The 23,806-nt window shown below is 32.2% G+C and overlaps 1 protein-coding gene across 38 annotated transcripts in view; it reads right to left on the bottom strand.

Annotated features, from left to right (window-relative positions):
• Nucleotides 1-23,806, bottom strand: part of LOC115761831 (calcium-activated potassium channel slowpoke) — a 51,154-nt gene that overhangs the window by 14,410 nt on the left and 12,938 nt on the right. For 12 of the 38 annotated variants that reach the window (XM_030703787.1, XM_030703773.1, XM_030703784.1 and 9 more), the window contains 10 exons: nucleotides 23,623-23,790; nucleotides 22,182-22,273; nucleotides 11,265-11,375; nucleotides 8,884-8,989; nucleotides 4,995-5,147; nucleotides 4,777-4,932; nucleotides 2,936-3,048; nucleotides 1,694-1,852; nucleotides 1,561-1,637; nucleotides 832-867 (listed from right to left, as the gene is read on the bottom strand). In XM_030703787.1, the coding sequence (XP_030559647.1) occupies nucleotides 832-867; nucleotides 1,561-1,637; nucleotides 1,694-1,852; nucleotides 2,936-3,048; nucleotides 4,777-4,932; nucleotides 4,995-5,147; nucleotides 8,884-8,989; nucleotides 11,265-11,375; nucleotides 22,182-22,273; nucleotides 23,623-23,790 (1,171 nt within the window). Of the gene's footprint in view, nucleotides 1-831; nucleotides 868-1,560; nucleotides 1,638-1,693; nucleotides 1,853-2,935; nucleotides 3,049-4,447; nucleotides 4,561-4,776; nucleotides 4,933-4,994; nucleotides 5,148-8,883; nucleotides 8,990-10,723; nucleotides 10,830-11,264; nucleotides 11,376-16,317; nucleotides 16,410-19,558; nucleotides 19,651-22,181; nucleotides 22,274-23,622; nucleotides 23,791-23,806 lie in introns of all 38 variants that reach the window. The other 26 variants (XM_030703777.1, XM_030703798.1, XM_030703783.1 and 23 more) reach the window with 13 other exon arrangements.

Here is a 23,806-nt window from a genome sequence, read left to right as displayed (position 1 = left end):
CACAGTCGCGAATTTTTTACAAAATTAAAAAAAAAAACTGTCCTACCAATAAAAAGTATTATATGTTATCACAAAATAATTATATGTAAAAGTTATACTGGTTGCAATTCTGTGGCGGTACTTATTGGAAATATTTAAACCAAAAACATGGGTTGCATATTGCACAAACATATTTACAGTTGAAGAGAACGTTGTGTAAGCCATCCGAATCTTTTATACTTGTATGTAGTATGCAATTATTCGTGTTTATAGACAGATATGTATCCATAGTAAGTATTTGGATTCTTTTTGTATTGTGGAGGATTATATAAGAGAAGAGGCGCATACATATCATAATAAAAACTGACCAAAAATAACTGTTCAATATCCAAAGATACGGGACGGGACAGTTGTTCGTTAAATGTATGTAATTAGTAAATAATTGTGTGTTAATTGCTAGGGTAGGGTCGGATCATGGCTGCACAATCTTAACGTGCACAGTCAGTACTAATTGCACAGTTAACTATCCAAATAAAAAACTTGTTGGAAAAATGTATAAAAAAATACAAAATTTGTAGTGTACCTGAAACGGGTGAAGTGCACAGTATATAAGTATAAGTTTAATTGAGGATTAAAAAGAGTATAGAAAAATGTCGGTCAAACATAGGTGAATTATTATAGTATTTGTTGTATTAAATGTACAAATAAATGTATAATTTGCGTACTTTTATCAAATTTGGAATAGGGGGGACAACTTTAAAACTCAGTGAATGGTTGTGATATAGGTCGTTGTTGTATTGTAAAATTATGTTAGTGTGTTTTGGGATAATATTTTGAACAATTTAGATTTACCTAAGTCTTCAAATTTGCTCCTGGGCTGAACAGTCACTGTGGGACAAAGTTATGACATTTATTTGTATTATTATGTATCACAATTAATTTGATATCTGATCTTCAGGTCATATGTATATTTGACATACATCTGCACACATGCATCATACATACTTGTGTAGGTATGTGCACAGGTGAAGTCAAAAAACCTTAATTTGTTTGGTTTAATTTTTATATGATTGTTAACTAGGTTATAAGATCTATGTCGTTGTTAGGGTTGTCATTATCGAAACAGTTGAGGGGCCCCAAGCACCACAGCATATTTTAAATGTGTTACAAAAGTTATTTAATAAATTAGGTTTTTTTGTGGATAAAGACAAAATTTGAATAGTTATATATATATATCATTTAGTATTACATATGTAGGAATCATTCTGGATCATCATATAAATATATATGCATTTATAGATGCATATATAAATATATATATATTGTGCGTTATTTTACTGCGCCTGCTAAGACGCTGCTTATCTTTAAAGTGTCTGAACCTAAGGAAAAAAACTTAGAGCTATTTAATTGCCTGCACTTAAAGTTTACTTTAGTTTTAGCTGTTCACGGAACTCTCGATAAAAATTAAATGTACAAAAAAATGAAATACAAGAAGTAAATAGAAATAAATTAAACCCAAAGACATACATAGACATAAATACTGTCTTATCGTGTCAACAAAATGGTAAAAAGTATGCTTACAGTTTTTGCATTTGCACTTCTTAATGAGCGTCTCATCTTTGATGTCCTCATGACAGGCTTTGCAATAGAACCATGCACTATAACCAGAGTATAGCTCGATTATCTTGGTATGAGTATGACTTATACGACTTACCGCTTGACCTCATCAGCACTTTGTGCTATGAAGAAACCCTGCGTATTTGCCTGTATTTTGGCACCACGCGGATTTATGGAAATTTTGCTGTCGGCACCCTCTTCAGCGCCTTTGATTTCAATGGCAAGCAGCAGGAGCTTCAGCTTGGAGAAGCACAATCTATAGGCAGCGGAATAAATGGAAAATTTGTGTTACTCGAGTCATGTACAGGAAGTATCTACCTCTTACATATACTTTATTAAGCGTATTAAATATTACTACACTATAAAGTGTAGAAAAATCGTATCAAACAGGACATGCGTTTCGTGTAGGTGCGTTGAAAGCGTACACTGTACAAATATTTGCACTTCATATTCATACATACAAAACCACATGCTAGACAAAATACTTATAAAAATGTAACTAAGAATTATTTTTCTATAAAAATGAGCTGAATTGTTACATTTATTAAATCAATGAAGTCCACTTGGTTGCTGAGATTGTGGCTGTTATTTAGCGTGAGGGGTGAAGGCGGGTCAAAGGTGGCACACAAATAAAATTCACTCTGCACATGCAAAAGGAGGATTGAATTGGTTATAATTCATCAGATGCTGTAATTTTATCTTTTGTGGTTAACGCATAGTTTCTGATATTTGTGGATATGTACCCATATGTATGTATGTATGTATGTATATTGTAATTGCGATTTGCTGTTATGTAATCAGTTATCGGGCTTGAACTGGGACTAATCGGAGCGGAGTTGAGCGGAGCGGAATTGGTAACAAGCGAGCGGTGTCTAGATAAATATGTTCTAAACTTTGTTTGTACTTTGTGGCTGGTTACTATTTTATGCGAACGGATGCAATGCGATTGTTAATCCAAAAATCAAATTATACGTAATAATGTTAAATATACAAGAAGATCAATGTTTGCTGCTATAGTTCTCTTCTCTTGTAAAGATCTTTTCATACTGGTATATAAAACTAAGTAAGTAAATTAGAAGTACAAGTAGGTAGTAGTAGTAAGTATTTAGAAATAGGGACAAAAGGTAGTTTGTTACTAGTTAGTATATAGTGGAAGGAATAAATCAAACGGAACAGAATTCAATTTGACAAATGATATAAATAAAATATTGAATTGAACATATTGTACAAGGCAAAAGTATTTTTTATACAGTTGTTTCTTTAATAACATTTTTAGATTTTTGTATTTATTTTATTTTTGTAAATTTTGTTTTTCTAAATTCTCATTTTGGAGTCTTACTCGCTGGCTTGTGGGAATGTCATGCCGGTAAATGAAGGTGATAGAGTTTCGGTGTACATCTCACACCCTGTACCTTGAAGATAATCATTTTGCCAGGCCTGTGTGTCTGGTGACTGAAAGTTAGAAAATGGTTTTGTTGTGGTTTGGATTTAGTAAGTTCGCTAATGTAACTACGCGACGGTTGTTTGTTTCTTGTACATGTTCTTGTTATTATTGTTCTTGTTGTTGTTGTAGTTCTTGTTGGTTGAGTAGAAGTTGGGAATAACTTGGCTCATATGCGCATTTCTATCGATCAGGCTCAGGGCTCGATTGGGCATACAGTTTGGCTACGGCTTGTGCGTTATTCACGGACTCAAATGCGGGCTTCTCTGTTTTCATATGTACATACGGGCACACTTATAACATCTGATCATCCGAGCAGTGTGTTGTGCATGTGTGGGGGTGTGTTTGTTTTCGGGTTAGCATTTGTTTGTCTGGCTTTGATCTGGTATTAGCTTTAGCTTTGGCATACTTCTCAAAGGCTCAACTGTTTAGCTTGCGACATATTTTTACACTTCCCTAACTTAACTAACAGCATTAAGTACCAGCCACCTTTTTGGAGAATTACGAACAACGTGTGGCTTATAGAGTTTCAACCAAAACCATAATGTAGTTATATCAAATGAGCATAATTCAAACAGAAGTCAAAACAATAAATAAATATTGAACATCAACTTAAATACACGCTGCATAGTTATGCTCTGAATCTAGAGAGCACAGCACACAAAGATACCATACAATTAGCGTTTAACAATGCTCTCGATATCGTAGTGTAATTATGTGTGTGTGTGTGTGTGTGTGTGTGTGTGTGTGTGTGTGTTAGCGTGTGTATTTTATATGGGTGTGGGGTTTTTATTTTATTTATTTTTTCATTTTTATCATAGAGGTCTGACTGCAAACTTAGTTAAAAAGAAAAGAATATTCAGCAAGGATGTCATTTGTATTTGCAAACACTGAAGGCTTTTTAACATTGAAAACATTAAGTACACAAAGAATTAGCATAAAACACCGACTAATTTTTCACAGTGTACTTCCACGTGTAGATGTGTATGTCTGTGTTTAATGTCTCTTCAAATACAAATCAAAATTTAACACCATAGGCAGGCAATTTTACAAGTTTAGGCATCTCCAGACGTTGACATCAATATAAACGTGTCTGAAGACCAGAATCTTAAAACTCTCCCAAAATCATAACAGACAAAGTAAAAATTTTACAACATCAATTAGAAATTATCAGGAGATAATAAAAGCAGAGTGAGTGTGTGTGTGTGTTTCTGTGGATATGTTTATGCGAGTGTTATATATTGTATTGTTTTTTTTTTGTATTGTTTTTGTATTTGTTGTTGGTACTATATTTGTCAACGCTGCACGATTAACAAGTACATAGTTCAATAGTAGGTAGTATAATAGATACGATACGATACGAATATGTTTATAGCATTTAGAAATTGGACTGCCCGCTGCGCAACTTACTCAGTGGCCTGAGCAAATGGTATTCCAATAAATGTGGGACTCAATGTTTCTGTGTACATTTCCATGCCAGTGCCGCGCAGGTAATCATTTGTCCAAGATTGCATTTCTGGCGACTATGGGGTTAAAGACGTACATACATAATATAGATTGATGGTTTATTTGGTTGACTGACTTGTGGCAGCCCCTTCTCTTCTCTTCATATAGCAATTGTCATCAAAAAGCTAATATCTTTGTCCTGCTTTCTGGATTTCAATACACCCCAGTTGTGTGCTTGTGTCTGGTATATTGTTAGGAGTAGCCGTCGTGTTAGGCACTTTGGCAATACTTACCGTTTTAAAGGAACGCATGGCAAACAAATTTGCCATCATTGTCGAAAAGCCAGGTGCCAAACAGCTCTGCGCTATAAAACCCAACTTCAGCTCGGCCAAGCAAATGACATCATCGCCCTGCTTCCAGTCCCACGAAGGTATGTTCAGCAAGTACGCCTGGGGATATCGGGTTTTTATTTCATTTTCTGCAAGTTTTTACGGACCGAGTGTGCTTTTACCTTATTATGGTACTGCATTAGCTGGATGATGACACGAATATCATCGCTGTAGTTCTTAATAGAGATAACTCTCATTATGTTGGCAGCATCTTCTGCGTCGGGATCTTGGCAATATTTGTTAGCTAGCACCAGGCAGGCATCGGCTTCATGCACCTTTTGTAGAGTATTGATTAATTAGCAATGGATTACATAAAGGCTTAATAAATATTGGTCATTTGTCTATGTCTTTGTAAAAGCCAAGCTCGGCTGTAGCTATAGACGTTTGTAGTAAGTTTTGTTATGTTGACCTAAGTTCAAAGTGGCTGTGACTTATAATTGTATTGTAAGTAAGTACATTATGTTTTTTAGGTATGGTTGGGTGTTGTTATTGAGTGATTGTTGACTTGTCGTATTTAAACAGGTAAAGTTAGTAAGCAGTTTACATGTACATTGCCTGCACAACTAAGTATAGTACAAGTAGTTGAAATGTCACAAGTGAAGTGTGTGGGTTTTAGTTATATATATATATATATATATATATTTTTGTATAAAATATTGGGCATTATTTCACGATGCCTATTTTCTTGCATTCACATTAAGTACTTGACTTTGATTAGCTTTGGCAACACCGGCGACAGGGACACAGTAAGCGGTTACAAAATTTGTTGGAGTTAAATTCGTGGCTAGATTTGTTTTTGCGATTAAGTTCAACTTCCAGTTCAAAGGTGACAGACAACAACAATAATCACAACTCAGAAAGCGAACGCTCGGTGCATGGGTGGAGGTAGAGGTATACAGAGAACTCGTGTCGTTCAGGGTGTTCAGAATCAAAACTAAATATTAAAGCAATATACAAAACAAAGAGTCAAACTCAAATGGCATTACATAATATATTACATATGTTAGGCAGGTCATGCAGCATGCAATGTACTATATAAAACAATAGTTATTAGAGCATCGATAGTCTACAAAATGAGCGCAAGCAATTGCCATACGACAATAACAAAAGAACAGAAAATAGGGACTTTAAAATTTGCTATTGACTTATACTTAGAGAGAAGAGAAAGCATTTCTCATGAGCAATTTTAATTATATCGAAAACTCAAATGCAGCTAAGCCCGATATCGATTGAATGTATCCAAGTAGAGGTATATTTGTTATATATAAATACGACGAATACTGAATGCGCTAATATCCTGTATATAACATACACTAAAAGGTATTTATGTTAACGAAATAAAATTATACTCTAACATTGGCGTCAACATTGAAACCAAAAAATTATTAACGTAAAAAATCATATATTACTTCAACAAATTTAATCATATTTTTCTCCTTTAATATTAATGTTTTTTATTTATATTTCGCTTATTTTATTGTTAACTACTCAAGTTTGTTGTTGGTTCCTTTACTTTATGTTCCGGGCTGATTTAATCTTGAAGAAATATTGTTATCATTATACCCCTGCAGAAGGTATTATAATTTTGTCCCCCATCATATATTCTTAATATTCTTGATCGGTACCAACAGCCGAGACGATATAGCCATGTCCGTCTGTCTGTTTCTATCCGAACTAGTCTCTCAGTTTCTTTCTGTTGCAAGCAGCACATATGTCGGAACCAGCTGGATCGGACCACTATATCATATAGCTGCCATAGGAAAGATCGGTCCAAAATGAGGTTCTTGTATGAACAACTTTTTTGTTTATCAAGATATATTTGCCAAACTAGGCATTTGTTACTATGCTCCTCATATATTATCAGCACCAAGACACTATAACATTTGGCTTCCATAGGAACAATCGCTCGAGAAATTAAGTTGTTGCATGAAAATATTTTTTTGTTTATGAACATATTTCGACCAAACTCGTCATTTATTAGTTTCTCTATACCTTTGCCCCTCATATTTAAGCAAAATCCTGTCAACATCGGACCACTATATCAATTAGTTGCCATAGGATCGATCGAGTTATTGTATGGAAAACTTGTTATGTTTTTCAGGATATAGTGATATATACAAAGATTCAAAATCTTATCTACATTGGAATGTTATATTATATTTATCCCAGTGCTTCTTGGATACGCGCAACGCATTATGAGTATTATCAAAATGCTCTTTCTTTCTCGTTTTAAATTAACATTAATTAAATAATTTGTGACACAATGTTTTACATAGATTAAGTCCAATGTGAGCTAACAATCAAAAAATATTAAAACAAAAATCATTTCTATACTATCAAATCCCGATCCGACTTTGTTAACGTGCATTCTTGCTTTTACCGACGTCGCTTGGTCAATTGAGCAATGTTGAAAATACGTATGGTACCGGGAGATCTAACTCTAGTTCTTAACATCGGGCATCCTAGCGCATTCAATATCCCGCTTGTCCCTCTTGTATGAAACTAATTACTGCTCCCGTTGCTCATTTAATTCTTGTTTTCGTCATATTGTTAAATTGTCTCGCCTTAATTAAACGCGTTCGCAAGTCCGAAAGGCCACATGCTATACTACGCTATACAATTGTCTAATCCGGCCCTGCCAATTGGAACAATTAAAACAAAAATACATTTTTGATTACTATTTTTAACCCCAGCATTTTAATATTCCTCGTTGATTTTAGTATAGATTTGTTCCTTATCAATTATTACTATTTTGATAACCAAGTCGTATTTGCCAGGCCTCCGTCTTAGTTCTCACTTTCGAGCTAAAGGGAGGCTCCAGTAAAAATTTCAGCTTTGCAACTCATACGGTTTGGACTGTACGTTGATCACAGTTCTGTCAATCAGTCAGTCAGGACAAACCGATCCATCTAAGTTTTAAAAATTCTAGAGCGTGTGTCGAAATCAAATCAAAATTTGGTTTCGATTTCTCGAAAAGTGTGAAATACTTTTGGATGAATTTATACAAAGATCTTTAAAAATTAATTTAAGACCGATCGGATAAATTTAAGTGTCCCACCATCATAGTTTCATAGCTCTAACATCTTCAACTGTGCATCTTCAATCATCAATCAGTCAGTCAGCACAAAGATTCGTTTCGAATTGAGTTAATTTAGCAATTTAGTAAATAGGTTGGTAACTGTACAAGTGTTCTGAAATTTGATTAACATCCGAACAGATACACCCTACATGTTATAATCTACCATTTCCAGGAAATAATCAATTATAATGGTTATTAAAATTTAAAATACCTAATAATTGTATAATTGTATTATTTGATATGCAATCATATACTTAGCACATACATATATATAAGTAGATTTAAAATTAACATATTAAAACTGCTAAAAATTATGACGCTTAAGCTAACAATGAATCACGATAAGTTTTTGCATACACAATAACGTCAACAATTTACAGTGTATCTGTGTTTAAATGTTGAGCTGTGAGAGTTATTGTGAGTGTATGGGAAAATATTGGAATTTAATAGTTTTTAAATTTACACATAAGTCGGTTCTCTAATGCTGCAGCTTCTAATTCATTGGAACTCAGCAACTGATACATATGTAGATACAAATGAATTGTGTTCCTATGATGTACACAAAACTAAAACCAGCAAATCAGTATGCGACAATGAATAATGAATAATATCTATGATTTACATATATAAACATTACATAAATACATTAATTAAGTACGTTGTAATTGTAACATACACACGCACACACATATATATATATATATATACATATATATATATAGTGATATTCAAATATATATAAGTACACATATATATAAGTAGAGAGTTCGTTATGTTAGGTATGTACGTATGTTAATAAGCAGTTGTCTGGTTTAGTTTGGTTTGGTTAAAGTAGGGCAAACACTCACAAAATAAAACGACAACAAAATACACAAAATGAAGAATGAAATCAACCAACATAGAGAAACATATAAAATGAAAAGTTATTTTACCTTAACCCTTTGCAGATCGATCGGATTCATAATGGTTCCTTGGAAGAACTCCACGGTGGTAAAATGACGTTTGAACAAACCCTCAAGTTCCAAATCGGGTGGTTTACTTTTAATTTTTTAGTTATGAGGTTTTTGGACGTACATAATTTTTGTATTTTCGATTGTTTTTGTTTTTTTTTTTTTTTTTTTTGAAAAATATATAATACAAATTTTTTAGAGTAGTATTGTGTTATTTTTATGTTCCAATTAACATAGTTTAGGATGATTGAGTTGTATTGAGACCATAAGATTTAAGTATTTTGTGTGATTACACAATTAATACACATATTTGAATAGTTGTGCAGTTGGAGTATGCAAATGAAAAAAGAAATAGATAAAAATGAATTGGTCAAAACTAAATTTGCGATAGGAAATGTATGAATTTTTTCGACAAAATATTCTTAATAAATTGACATTTAAAAGTAAATTAAAATATTTCAAATAAAACATTTAGTTATTTACAAAATATCCAGTAAATGTTTGTAACCCCTGTTTAGGTGGTCGAGCTGTCTTAAATTATCTGATCCATAAGCTCATCTTATATATAATAGTAGTTTTGTTTATAGCTAAAAGTATACCTAAGCTTTTGTACATATTTACATATATGTAATACACCCATTTTAATTGATAGATATTACATATATATAGATATGAAATCTTAAATCTAGTTTAAAGACGTATTAATGTGCAGCGCAAATAATGAACCTGGTATTTAAACGATAATTTAAATACGAGATATATTCAGAAATATATATATTACAAAATAAATCGATAATTTGAAAAGTTTTTTTCATAAAGCATAAGGTGCTGTGAATCAAAAAATAGATATATATTTATATGAAGATAAAATCCTATGCTATGCATATTTATATTATATATATATATATAAATTTATCTAAGTTTTTAGTCAATAAATAATAGAATACAAAAGTCAAACTTGAATAAAATTTCAGCTAAGAGGACATTCCATTGAGCAGGTTAAATTAGTATTACTTAAAGCCAACGTGAACAAATTAATAATATTGCTATATAAGTATATACTATAGGTATCGAAAAGAGTGAAATTAAGTGTTGTACATAAAACTATTAAAATTTAATCCTAATTAAATTTTATTAAGAATTTAGAAATTAAACAAATAATGGAATGTATGCTATATTTGCATAAGCTGTTAAATCAATTTAACTGCACCCGCAAGTGGCAGCTGCCTTGCAGACAAGATATTTGCATCCTTGTTGTTTCCTTTGGAACTGGGTTGCAACTATCTGACACGAGAGGTGAACTTTAGTGTCAATAATAAAATATAAACAAATCTTAAAAAAAAAGGCTAAAGACAAATGTATTTGTAAATAATTAAAAGTGAGATCGAGCAAATTTTGGGAATTGGGTGTGGCTGTGAGCTGTGAGCAAGAGCTCGAGCATCGAATTATGAGAGGCTATGGCTATAGGAGTTGAGGTGAAAGGCTATTTGCATTTGGCTATTTGTTGTCAGCCGATTGCTACTAACTATGTATTATATGTGGTCTTACTATTGCTAAGGACACGAGCTATTACCTATGTACAAACAAGGGTATGTACATGTGCACAGCACACTCACAATGTGACGCGATTTTGAGTAGAGTACCGAACGGTAGGGCACGTTGGTTTGGTCTGCTTAGCTCCAATGCTTGACTAACCAGTATTTGAGTGTCTTTGTATAGGTGTATGTATGTATGCTATTGTATGTTGTGTACGTATGTATCGGTGTTGGTGTGTGTCTCTCTAAGTAAATTTAGCTTTACTCCTTGAAGTGTATTTGTGTACCTTGACTCGTTCCAGATCGACTGCGTTCATCATAGTGCCCTGAAAAAACGCCACTGTTGTATAGTGGCGCTTCAGCAGTCCCTCTAGCTCCAGGTCGGGCTCTTTGCTATTTTTTACATTACGTTACATTATATGATTGAGTTTTATATTAATAATTATGTAAATCAAGTTAGGTATATTACAAAACGAAAAATATAATTTTGATTTGGTGATAACTACTAACTAATGCGAATAATGCAAATGCTTAAAGTAAGTGCTTTGACTAATTAATTTATAGACTTAACTGATTGAGACCTTCTATATAAAATAGCAGCAAGCAATCAGCACATTAAATCAAATATTAATTGCTTGCTGCGAGGTCAATACATTTCTGCTTATATACTGAATTAAATTGATTTGTATTCGTTGATATCATCTAAATTATATCATATAATACAAAATATTTACGAAACAATACTTTAAGAAATCAATAGTACAAATTGGCAACATAAATATTTAGTGTGAATCGATTTTTAACACCAAATACGAAAAGGGAACTTACCGATGTAAAAAGACTACTTCGACATCGACATCCTCACGATCTTCGTGCAGAAAGTCCTTCAGGAAATGCGACACGGACTCGTATGTTATATGACCGCATACCACAATATGTCTAAGAACAAGTTTGGGTGAGTGTGTAGCAAAGAGAAAAGTACATTAGTAAATTGGTTTTAATTGTCGATCGATCCAATGCAAGAATAAGGCTTATTATTAAGAGTGGGATGCAGTAAGCTGTTTACATGTCTCATGAATTATTGCTTTATTCGTGTGCAGAATTTTATGTTCAGGTGTATATGCATTTCGATGTGTCTGTCTGAGAGAGGGTGTGTGTGTGTGTGTGTGTGTGTGTGGGTGCGCGTGCGTGTGTAAGTATGTGTGTGCAGTAGCGCTGCAATCATGGGCAAACAAAATTGATTAAATTTTCATTGAAAAATCAATATTGTTTTCAGTTGATCAGTTAGGTTAATGATATAAAAATTGTAAATAGCTGAAGCGCTTATTGCTTGTGTCAGATGTTTCATTGATGAATGTATGTACGATGTATGTTTATATACTTGTGTTTCATGTATGTGTACATATTATTTATTTATTTATATTGGTAATATTTTCACATAATTTGTTCTGGTTATCAACTGATTTGTTTTCATTATGATTACTATTATAACTTGTCAGTGTTATTTTGTAGTTAAAACAGTAAACAGTATTAAATTTATAAATTACATTGTATTTTCATAAAATCAAAATACGAAAATTATAGTAATTGACACAAAAAATAAATGAAGAATCACTGCAATATGCATGAATTTAGTCTGCTACCCCAAGATTCTCTTTGAACATAAGGTAAAGGTAACAAATTGTAAATAAATAAAAAAAACAACAAACTAAACAAAAAGGCGTTCATACATACATGTGCAAAGTAGGTTTAATTTGACCGGGTCATAGCTTTGCATTTGTATTTTACAAATCAACCAATAATATTAAATAAGAGGGGTTCCACTGAAGGTTAGCTACGCACACCGTTGAAATTAATTCAACTTACATGCATCGTATTAAGCATTAATGATTCTCAATATTTTAAATATTAAATTGCTACGTATTTATGTACAAAGTATTTAATTGTATTCTAAACACTCATTCCAATCAAATTCTACAGTGTTTGTCGTGTAAATAAGTATTTATATATTCTATAATCTGGTGGTACTCTAATATTACCGGCATGCAATCAGGCAACCAGGCAACCAGGCAAATAGGCAGGCATACTCATTCCTTTTGTATTTTCTTAACAGGTGCATCAGTTGAAACATGCGTACTTCTATGTGTTATTGTGTACTTGTGAGTTCTTCTGATAGCTGTACCACACCATACTACAAGCTTGCAGAGAGATATGTGGATGTATGATTTGTAGTGTTGTAGTATTATATTTGTACATATTGACCCAGGTGAATTCATTCAATAAGCAAGAAGGATGGCACAGCTGGATCCTCTATAAACCATTTTAAATAATAATTGTATATCCAATTTGGAACGAAAAAATCCATATTTAAAGTACATAAACGCACTTGAAGATTGAGCCTACAATGAATCATTATTTTCGATTTATTATAGCACAAAAACTCGGCAACCACACAGAGTGTGAGGCTTAGCTTTTGCAAGATGCAAGAACATGTTTTCAAAGCCCACGGATATTAACGAATTACTTTTTATCAGGTGCCAAGCACAGAAAAAATAAATTATATAAAATTAAAATAAATAAATTCATTCTCATGTATTTTTCGTTGTTTTTGATATGTTTCCTTGACGTGTGCTCAAACATTGTTTTAATGTCTTAATTGAGTAAATGTGTCGCTAAGTTTTTGGACAGCTACAGTATTAAAGAGTTTGGTGTTGAACAATCTATAAAATTGAACAAAATTGTAATGAATTTTGTGGTTTACTGCTTTAAAAAATGTGCTGAGTTTTAAAAATATATTTTTCGTCTTAAGAATGCCATCTTATCACAGAAATGAATAAGTTCAGTGAAAAGTTAAATGTTTTATGCCTGGCCACGCATTTTCATTTTATTTTTCTATTTTTTTTCTTTATTGATAATTAATACAGCTCATGTGTTCCGCACATGAATTTAATATTAAATACAAAAAATTGACAAAATAATGTTAATTTATCAGATGACTCCGAAACGTGCCATGAGTGATATAAATGTCGGTGGCTAGGTGAAACGTCGGAAAATAAAGATGGATACGAAAGAGGTATGTTGGTACTAGTTGAAAGCTTGAAAATATAACAAAAAGAGAGCGTAATGTTTATGTATTGGAAGGATTCGGAAATGGTTTAGGGTATCGGTGTATGCATCGGTTGCGGATTGTGTAAGTTTCGGTCGTCTCGATGGCAGCAAGTGTTCAATACTGCTCGGTACCAGAAACTGCCGCCACCTAAGCCTAGAGCCGGCTAAAGAATACAAGTAGTTTTCATTTGTAGAAATATTGATCAAACGACGAAACTAAGTCAACGGCAACCTGCGCGATCACAATTACATATGATATAAAGTATATCAACTCTAGCAATTCAGCTAAGAGAGGACAAATTTAAGGGAGAACTATTTGACAAATGGCGTCAATCAAGTCAAGAAGCCAATTCCACTTGGTTCTATGCTAAATCGCATCCATCCACATCACTAGACACGATTATAGAGCTGAGAGTTACATATTTACCGAGGTGTAAGAGTTGCAATACTTTGTAATACAACGCCAATAACTATGTGATTGATGTTTATCTTTAATCGTGTACGATCTTGTTATATGCGCCAATTCGTTTATTAATTGATTGTACCATGTTTAATTGTTGTTTAGTTAGAAGTTTAAAATAGAATAGCATAGAAATAGAACACTGTCTAAAACAATAATAAAAACAAAAGAGATACGAAATAAACAATTACATAGTTTTTATTATTTGTAAAATCGATTATATAGCAAAAGACATAAATACAAGTTTCTCAAGAACTACAACATTGAAAAGGAGTAGCTTATAACTGAGAGAGAGATAGAGAGAGAGAGAGAGAGAGAGAGAGAGTCGGGTAGACAAAGAGTAAAAGTATTATATGGTTTGTATATATATGAACATTTTTATTTTATATTTCTTATTAAAATACGTAACACACACATATTTTGTTCTTTTATGTCCGATGATTACTAAACAAATGCATGGTTAGACAATTGCAAATAAATTATATCGGATTCTTAAACAAAAGATTATTTTCTGTCTAAGGTCCCTTACCTGGGAAATAAACTACACAAAAATACAGGAACTGTTCAATATTTATCTTTAGTGACAGCTGCATTATTTACAAGTTGTTCTGGTTAATTGCCTTCAAAAATTAAATGTTTGGATCAAACCATTTGACAATGAAAGTATGTGTGTGTACATTGTTTAATGCTTGTCTAACATTTACGCACAAAATTTTTTTTATGAAATATTTAAATATGCATTATTATCATTGAATGTTTAGTCGTTTAAATTGATTTGCACAATAAACATATATATTTACGAATTACGACTGCGATATCAAGGACTATATAGACAATAACGAATATGAAACACAATATTAAACACCAATCACTGATTCTTCAAGGGCTAATATAATGCAACACGGCTAGTTGATGGCATACAAAATGTTAAACCAAAGAAAATACTGTACGGCAGTTCTTCAATTTAAACTCTGCCAATCATAAGTATGCCCCACAAAACCCCATGCCCTTTTTTTTTTTTGTAGCTGCAATGCTAATAGATATATAAGTATGTGTCACGAGTCAACTTAAAATGGAACTGAAAACGTGCAACACCTGCGCTCAAAATAAGCGCTGATAAACTAAAAACAAAATGAATAAGAATTAAGAGCAAGATTTGTGTAAAGAGAAGAAAGTAGCAGAAGAGTAGATTGATAATTTTGCGATCAGTTAGAATTTATTAAACTTACAACAAGATAATTTAGTAGTTAAGAGTACGCACATTATACACTCAAAACAGTTTAAGTACGATCGATACAGTTTATTGAATAGGTTTCAATGGTTCACAAAATGCCAATCCAAACCAAATACAATAAATCAAGAAATTGAATCGAATCAAATAAAACTAATGTGGCGAGTCCTTAAAATAAAGTAAATGCATAGAGCATCACTTCATTGGCATCGTAGTTAAATTTAACTGACGCTCTGAGTGATATCGGGGCGGCACTTTAGGATTTCAAATAAAATTCAATAAAGAAAGCAAAATGAATCGAAAGACGCATACAAAATGAGTTGTTGAGAACTAAATTAAAATTGAAAACATATATATTTTTTTTGTGAAAGATTTCTTGTTGATTCTTGCTTTTGCATTTGTAATTTTTTTTCTTTCATTTTTTAGTGAGGCTTGTTTTGAGGATTTTAGTGTGCATATAAGTAGTATGTGTGTTTGATCGATCGAATGTTCTGAATTCGAGTTGAGTTTGAGTTTGTGATTGATTGATTGATTGATTGGTTGGTTGGATTGTTAGAATGTTGTGTTGTACCGTTTCTGGGGGAGCCCTTGGGGCTATGCGTATTATTTATATTGCTTCCGCTAGCTTTTGGCTATGCTTATTAGTTGGCCGTGTTCTGTGAGGCTTTTATATAATATATAATGTGTTGGGCATTTGTATACATAAGTGTGTATATATGTATGCTTGTAGTTAGTTAAAATTTCAGAAATCAAAATCAAATTTCAGATATTTTTCCACTCGAAAGGATTTGTATGAATGAAGCGCAAAGTAAAAGTAAATACTGCACAATATTATGATTATTGGTTTCTTTTCATTTTATTTTATTTAAATTCATTTTTTTTTTTAGTTTTAACTTGCAGAAATTTCATTTTGATTTGGTGTTTATATTGTCAGAAACAAAGACTTTAGTTAATTTTAAATATTTGTTGACTTAAATTTATGTTTGGTTTTTGTGATAGTAAGTAGTCTGGTTGTTTATATTATTAAAATCAGTTGATTATTTATTTGTCTGTTGATTGTAAGAAAATTTAGTTTGTCTCACCTTCGCCCTTTTTCATTTTTTAATGTGCCCCCATATTTGGCTCTTGTTCCAATCAAGTCTATAATCTCAGGTATACAACTTGCAAAAATCGCCTGTATTCAGTATGAAAGATAATGATGATAGTGAAGTATTTCGATTTGTTTTCTTTTGAATACTTTTTATTGGTAGAAATAATACAAAAATCATACACGGAGCTCAGAGAACGCGAGGGAGTCAAGACAGGAGAGACTGAGAGGAATACCGATTGGCAGACAAATCTCTATAGATATATGTGTATGCCTAGAAAAATGCTCAGTAGTTCAGTTCGACGACGTGGACGACACTTTTGCCTGCTGGGTGCTGGGAAGTTGCTTTGGTGGTTGATCATTTTTATTGTTGCTGTTTTTTTTTTTTGTTTGTTTTGTTTTGTTTATTTTTTGATGATAGCGCCAGACGTCATAGTTGTGAGAACTGAAGCATCTAAATGTTTAAAATCATAATGCTAATATAGAAACCATAAGAAATTTAATTGAACTAAATAAAAGTATATTTTCATATATTCTTCGCAAATCAACCAACCATTTCAACAGTCTGCAGCTAATTGTTGTTTTGCAAATTATTAATAAATAACACATGTCTAGTGACAATTAATTTTGCAGTAGGCCTTCGATTTCTTGGGGGTACGTGTTGTCTATAGTTAACAACACAGTATGTACTAAATTATTAATCGATATATATAAACAAGCATATAGTATCACGTAACGAATATCATCAGGATGAGTTAAATATCTGGTGCCAGTGCACACACCCATCAAAGCAAATCTATTTGACTTTATATTGATGATAGGTTTGAGCTTTAGCACCTGCTATTAGCAGAGACTGTTGGAAACTACAACTACTTCAAGATCAGGTGGTTTTGCATGGTAAGATAAAATGTGTGTTTCATAAATTTTATAAATAGGCATATTCGCTATTCGCAAACAAAACTTTTGTTTCTTTGTATCTGGATGGTGTACGTGAGAGTCTATACTTTTTGGGAGGAATCGGGAAAGAGTTTCAAATGTAGACATGATGTTGATACTGATTACGATTACACAGATACTGCAACTATTACTGATAACAAATAAATTGTTCGTCTTAATTAAATCATTGAGAAATTTTGCAGCGCCGCTTCGGGCAGCTGTATTACTCGTATATGCGTGGCTGCGGCATACTAAGTAGGTGCAAGCAAATTAACGACTTTAATTAATTAGAGATGATTAAGTAGGTAAATTGTGTAATATGTTATGTATGGTCGATTTTACCATATATTAATGGAGTATTTAGTATGCATGTATGTAATTACAAGTGAATTCTATATAATATGTAGTAGTTAGGTAGTGGATAAAATTGCAAAAACGTTTCTACTTCATTTGTTTATGTATGTATTTGAGTAGAATTATAAAACGTGTACAAAATTGGAATAAATTAATGTCCATAGATCAAATCGGTACAGAACTAAAGCAGCAACTTGGTGTGTGTTCCAACAAACAAACCAACAAACAATTCAATGTTATGCATTTTATTCATTTTTTTTTTCAAGTAAGTTCAAAAACTAAACTTAAGAAAAAGCTATTTGTTTCGAAGCATTTCAACAGGGAAACTAAAACTATAAACAAATCCAATTTATCATAAATTGACTCTGCTGAAGTTGCATAAAAACTCGCGATGTATCTTTTTAAAAACTAAAAAAAAAGTATTTTGATTAATTATTAAAGCCTGAAGTGAACACAATGTAGCTAATGCTTAAAATTTTTTTTATTTCATTGCACTTTAAGAGAGAAGTTATTTTATATTCTCGTTTTTAAGTCAAATCAAAAAACAAAAGAAATATAAATTTAACAATATTTCATATTATTGTATTTAAAAAATTGTTTAAATATACTATTTTGCACGATGCTTGCCGTCCAAATAGTCTAAGAGATTTAAAATTCATTGACTTCTGTGCCAACCAATATGCCAAAATTCATCGATTTCTGTGCTTTGTGTTTTTTGCACTCACACGCAACGTATTCAAACCCTTCTGTAAATTGTTCTTCAAAACGAATTATGCAAATCAAATATGTATGATTGTGTGTGTGCGTGTGTGTGTGTTTGTTTATTTGTATGCGTTTGAAAGTTTATTTACTCTGTTGGCTTGTTTGCAATCAATTTCGAAATTGTGCTACCAATGTCGTAAGATGCATGCATTGCGTTATGCAGCAATAAATACAACAAAATCAAAATGTTACCTTTAAAGGAAAACTACAAACATTTATGTATAGAGTATTGTTTGAGTCATAGCAGTTGCGTCACGTATATTGATTATGAGTTAGCCGTTCTTATAATGAAAAGAAACTTTTTGATTTAGTTTGGAATTTGGACGATGAAATGTGCGTGAGAAAATTTGAGAATTTGTTGCATACCCGCCAGGCACTACGATTTCTATTAAATTCAATTTGTAAACATTTAATGTCAACAATGCAAACATGATTCAACATTGAGTAACCACTTTGGCACTAAACATGGCCCAATTTGACCGCACATTGATCGTTTTTCTCCCAAGCCTAATGAATCGCACACAAAAAACGAAGCCAAGTTGAACAAAAAATAATAATAAATTGCATGTACAGCATGTTTATGTTTGTAAATATGATAACAACAAAATTTACAGAAGGTTTTGAGAAAGAAAATAATGACACATTTATGTCTTAGCTCATTTGATTTACTTAATTAACAGAGTTCAGTTTTCTCTCCTTTTACACATGCCACCAAGAAACCAATGCCTTTTTGGAAATTCGAATGTAGTTCTTTATATTTTTGCAGTATTCAGTTTATTTGCTTAATAATTGGCAACTGTTTTATGGTTTAAGATCTGTCTGTTTTTTGCTGATGCTGTTTCAACTGGTTTGTGTGCAGTTGCTGAACAGATTTTGATAGCAAATGTGTGGGCATTTTTATGCAAATTCAAGTGACGTCAAATAACAATAAAATTAGGATAACAAATAAATAAAAGGACAAACGGAAGGAAAATAAAAATTTATCTTTAAAAAGTATTTCATTTTCTGAAGTTTAGTAAGAATGCAATATAAGAAAAATCAGGTTAATTCGATTGTAGCGATTGTTGTTTTATAGATTCTGGTTATTTATCTTTTTGGTGTTGCTGTTGTAGTTACTTTGTTTTTATTTATTTTATTTGTTGAATAATTCTTTTTGTGGTACAGCCAGCAACGAATTCGTGTACCTTTTTCTAGGATCCTTGCTATATGTTCCACCATATTTGCTTCTCTGGGCAGCCAGTTCAGTGATTTCTGGTATCCAACTAGCGAACACAGCCTAAATTCAACAACACACATACACTTTTAGAATACAGAGAAGTGCCAAAATAATTCAGTTTCAGTTTCAGTTACAATTGCAGTTTTAGTATTTGGCTACTTGTTGCTGATCTTTGGATGGTGTGTTAAAAGAATTCACAAACTTTCTAAATGCGAGACTCACAAATTCGTAAGGAAACGACGACGATAACGGAGACAACGCAGGACAACAAAGGATGCATACATACCTCATAATCACATAATCACACCGCACTCATTCAAACGATGATTCATACATTCAAGCCAACTCTCAACTCACTCACACACTCATACTTACATATATACACATTTATCAGGTTCACTTGCAGACATTCGAAAGCATTCGCTCAATATTACATCTAATTGTAAATAATTTTTTATATATATATGTACAGTTTGGATTTCTGGAAGATATTCTCTTTAAGTATTTACTGTTGTTTGTTTTTACTTTAAGGTCTATGAATTTACAGATTTACAGCTGTATACGAAACGTGCTATGGCTGCCAAGGAGTCTGCGGAGAGAGTCGTCGACCGACTACACACGACGTATACGAATATTTTTATTTAGATTTTGGGTATTTTAATGGCTTTTTTAAATACAAAATATAGCGATACTTTCAGTTCTAATGGTGTGCTAAATGTTATGGAATGAGATTGAGCGAACTGAAAGAAACCTAGAATTGGTACGTTTAATATGCTCAAATGCCTTGTTGTTCAATGTCGTACTTAATATTGATTATAGAATAAACTTCGGCTAACCGAAGCAAAAGACAAGTTCCAAAACCAGAGAAAATGTTTGATATAATTTTAATTTTAGTTTTAAATGCTGTTTTAACAAATGTTTATCTATAATTTATTTTCATTTGCCATAAATTTCCCATAAATTTAGCTTGAAACATACATTTTAGTTTGAGGTTTAGCCGGACAATTGGTAGACAAGCGTTTGTACACTTAATAGAATATACAAGTATAGCCTGGATAACCTGGAAAATGTCTCGAGAAAAATAAAACAAATAAAGTATTAGGCATAATTTAAAATGTTGAAGACATCGATGAACTATTTATGTTATGGTGACACTGATACAAAACTGCTTATTTAAGGATCAAAAGTTAAATGTAATTATTGCATAATATAGCTAATACTCTCTTCAAAATATAAATAAAGATAATTACGTATACTTTGAAATACAATATTTTATTTGGTAATGCGTGACCGATGCTTTTAAATTGTGTTATCAACAATGCGACTTTAAGTTTTGCTTAAATGCTGCAGGATATTGACGAAAACAAAACTAAACAAAAAAAAAAACAAAACCTTTAACTCTCTCAAGTTGATAAACGCATGTTTTGTACTTCTGGTGTTAATGCAAAAAACATTTAAAGCATGGCAAATAAAACATTACTAAATGTAAACAGGAAATGAAAAAGTAAATGGACAGCAAATTCGGGCCAAATGTAATGTAAAACAAACGCCTACAAAGTGTTTGTAGAACGACTTGCTAACTAATTCAAACAAATGTGTGAGACGTAATCAATTAAAAAAAAAGAATGAAAAAAAATGAAAATACAAGTACAAAATCCCTAATTACTTTAATTGAAAAATTGATCATTTACATACAAATTGTATATGTAGACGACTAACTGATCTGTAGAATAGAGGTTGTGATTGATATTTATTGAAAGGAAAATGTATATTTTAAGGAAACAAATTAAAATTAGAATGTAGAAAGTACTTTACTATTTGCTCGTATGATCAATCAGCGCGTTACGCAATGATAATAAATGTCATGTTTTCTGTTTGGGTATATTCATTGAAAAAGTTAATTAGGTAATCATGACTCTTATTCGTCAGAGTTGACTGACAACTACATTTTTGAGGGTAAATACATTAGTAGAACTTTGCATTACAGTCAACATCGTATGCGAGTTACCAAAATACAAATCCATTTGGTAAATCAAAAATATAACAAAGGGTAACAGACTAAGTATGTAATTTGATTATTGAGTGTTAACGTGACTATTCATTACTGTTTATGGGTTGCTGTGTTCCTAATGCGACTAACTACAATTGTGTTTGTACGAAAGATTGTTTCTCGTTCTCCACACTGAGTTTTTGCAATAATCGCCTGGACTTTTGACTCAATATTTGGAGAGAATATTTTATTGAATACTCAAGCTTTATATTCACTTTGAATATATATATAAAATATATATATGTAGATATAGATTGATATATATATATACATATACATGTATAAGACATATATATGGGAATTGGTTTAAGAAAAAAAAAAAGAAAACTGATTCAATAAATAACAAATTGTTTAAACATATCACAGTTTTCTATTCTTCAATAACATTTAGTTAGGCTATGCATTTGGAGATCTTCAACTTGATATTATTTGATTGGTATTGGTGTTACAGTTTTTAATATTTATTTATTTAAAATTATGTTTTTCAAATTGATTGTGATGTTGTTATGTCTTTTATTGCATATGGAATGTTATAGACTACCTCTTTCCGTGTTCTCTTTTCAGTTCACCGCCATATTTATTGCCACTACCAACGAGTTCAATTATTTCCGGTATACTGCTGGCAAACATTGCCTAAAATATTCCACACATACGAATATATAAAAATTAACAAGTTTGTTTAGCAAAATCAATTATTGTTAATATTTAAACGATTGTTGTGTCTTAGCAAAAGGTCTCGAAAGAAAACACTTCGTCTGCCTAGTGGGTTCGAAGTGAGGTCAAGGCAGTCACACCAGAGGAGGCATATACTTATCAATCAATATTTTGGTTATCTCAATATATGTATGCACCTAAATTGGTTAAATTCTCAAATCAAAGTTGCGACAGCCAGCATTAAAGCATGCAAAACACAAATACCTTAAATGTGATAATTAGGAAAAATTGATTATATGCATGTACGTAATGTGAGATAAATTTCAATCAATGTCGAGACCCTCACCGGCTACCTGATCTGTTATTATTTCTTTTTGTTACTTGTCAAGGTGTCGGTGTTAGTGTCGGTGTCTACGAGTTGTTGTTACCAAACCAAAGGTAAATAGAAAATTCAAATATATGTATACAAAAAGAGATACTAAACTGCATGCATTTGGTTCGATTGTATTGAAAACAAAAGGCAACTGTTTTAAAAATGAATCAACTACCAGCTGCTGTACGAGTAAGTATGTAAATGTCTCTGAGAGTGCGGGCGAAGAACGAATCGAGAGTGGCTAAATTAAACCGCACGTTGAAACGCGTTAAGCTTACTTAAGTGATTTAAAGCTAACGGAACTGGGATGAACGCATAAATGAAACTGAGTCTCAAAGTAAACGTTTTTGTTTTTTTTTTTTTGTTTGTTTTAATTAAATTGGTGCAGCGTTATTAAGTCGTTCTATGCATGTATTTACAAAAACGTAGCATATTTCTTAAATACGGATACGGTTTTATATAGATTAATTGAATAAAATATAATGTTTTGTAGATAAATCCTTATGCTATAAGTCGGATTGTAATTATATGTATGTAGTAAGGGGATAACGCTTGGTACGAGTTCAGGTTGAGGTTGAGTAAAGTAAAGTGCTACGCTTGGTACATGAGTACAAATAGTACTGGTTCTGGTACTGGTACTGGTACTGGATGGTTTTGGTTACTTGAATACTTTATCGCTAAGCTAGTTTTGAGCACAACTGTACTAAGTACGTTAGGCAACAACCAAAACTTTAATCATTCACACATTTTAGCACTGCCAACACCGCTGTTGCTTGGCCTAAACTCAATGGTCCTCGATGTAAATTGGGTAGGACAGAGGCAGACAGAGAGAGATAGAGAAACATTGTCTATATATGTAACTAAAAGAAAGTTTGGATAATGTTGTAGTACATATTGTTGTTGCTTTTTGTGTGGTATATTGTTGATTGTTTCAGCATATTGTTGTTACACTTACCAAGCCGACGAGCAGAAAGAACACGAGAAATGTTCTTCCCAAGACAGTCTCACAGTAAACGTCACCATATCCTACCGTTGACATGGTCACAATTAGGAAATAGACACAGGTCCAATAGGATAAACGATGAGCATTATTAAAATCCAGCGGATCGCCAGAGTTCTCCAGCTAAATTTTAAGAAAA

The sequence above is a fragment of the Drosophila novamexicana genome, unplaced genomic scaffold (genome assembly GCF_003285875.2).
Source record: "Drosophila novamexicana strain 15010-1031.04,08,12 unplaced genomic scaffold, DnovRS2.1 tig00000512-arrow-arrow-pilon, whole genome shotgun sequence".
Lineage (NCBI taxonomy): Eukaryota > Metazoa > Arthropoda > Insecta > Diptera > Drosophilidae > Drosophila > Drosophila novamexicana.
The sequence above is the reverse complement of the archived record's forward strand: the minus strand, read 5'-3'. Positions and strand labels throughout refer to the sequence as shown.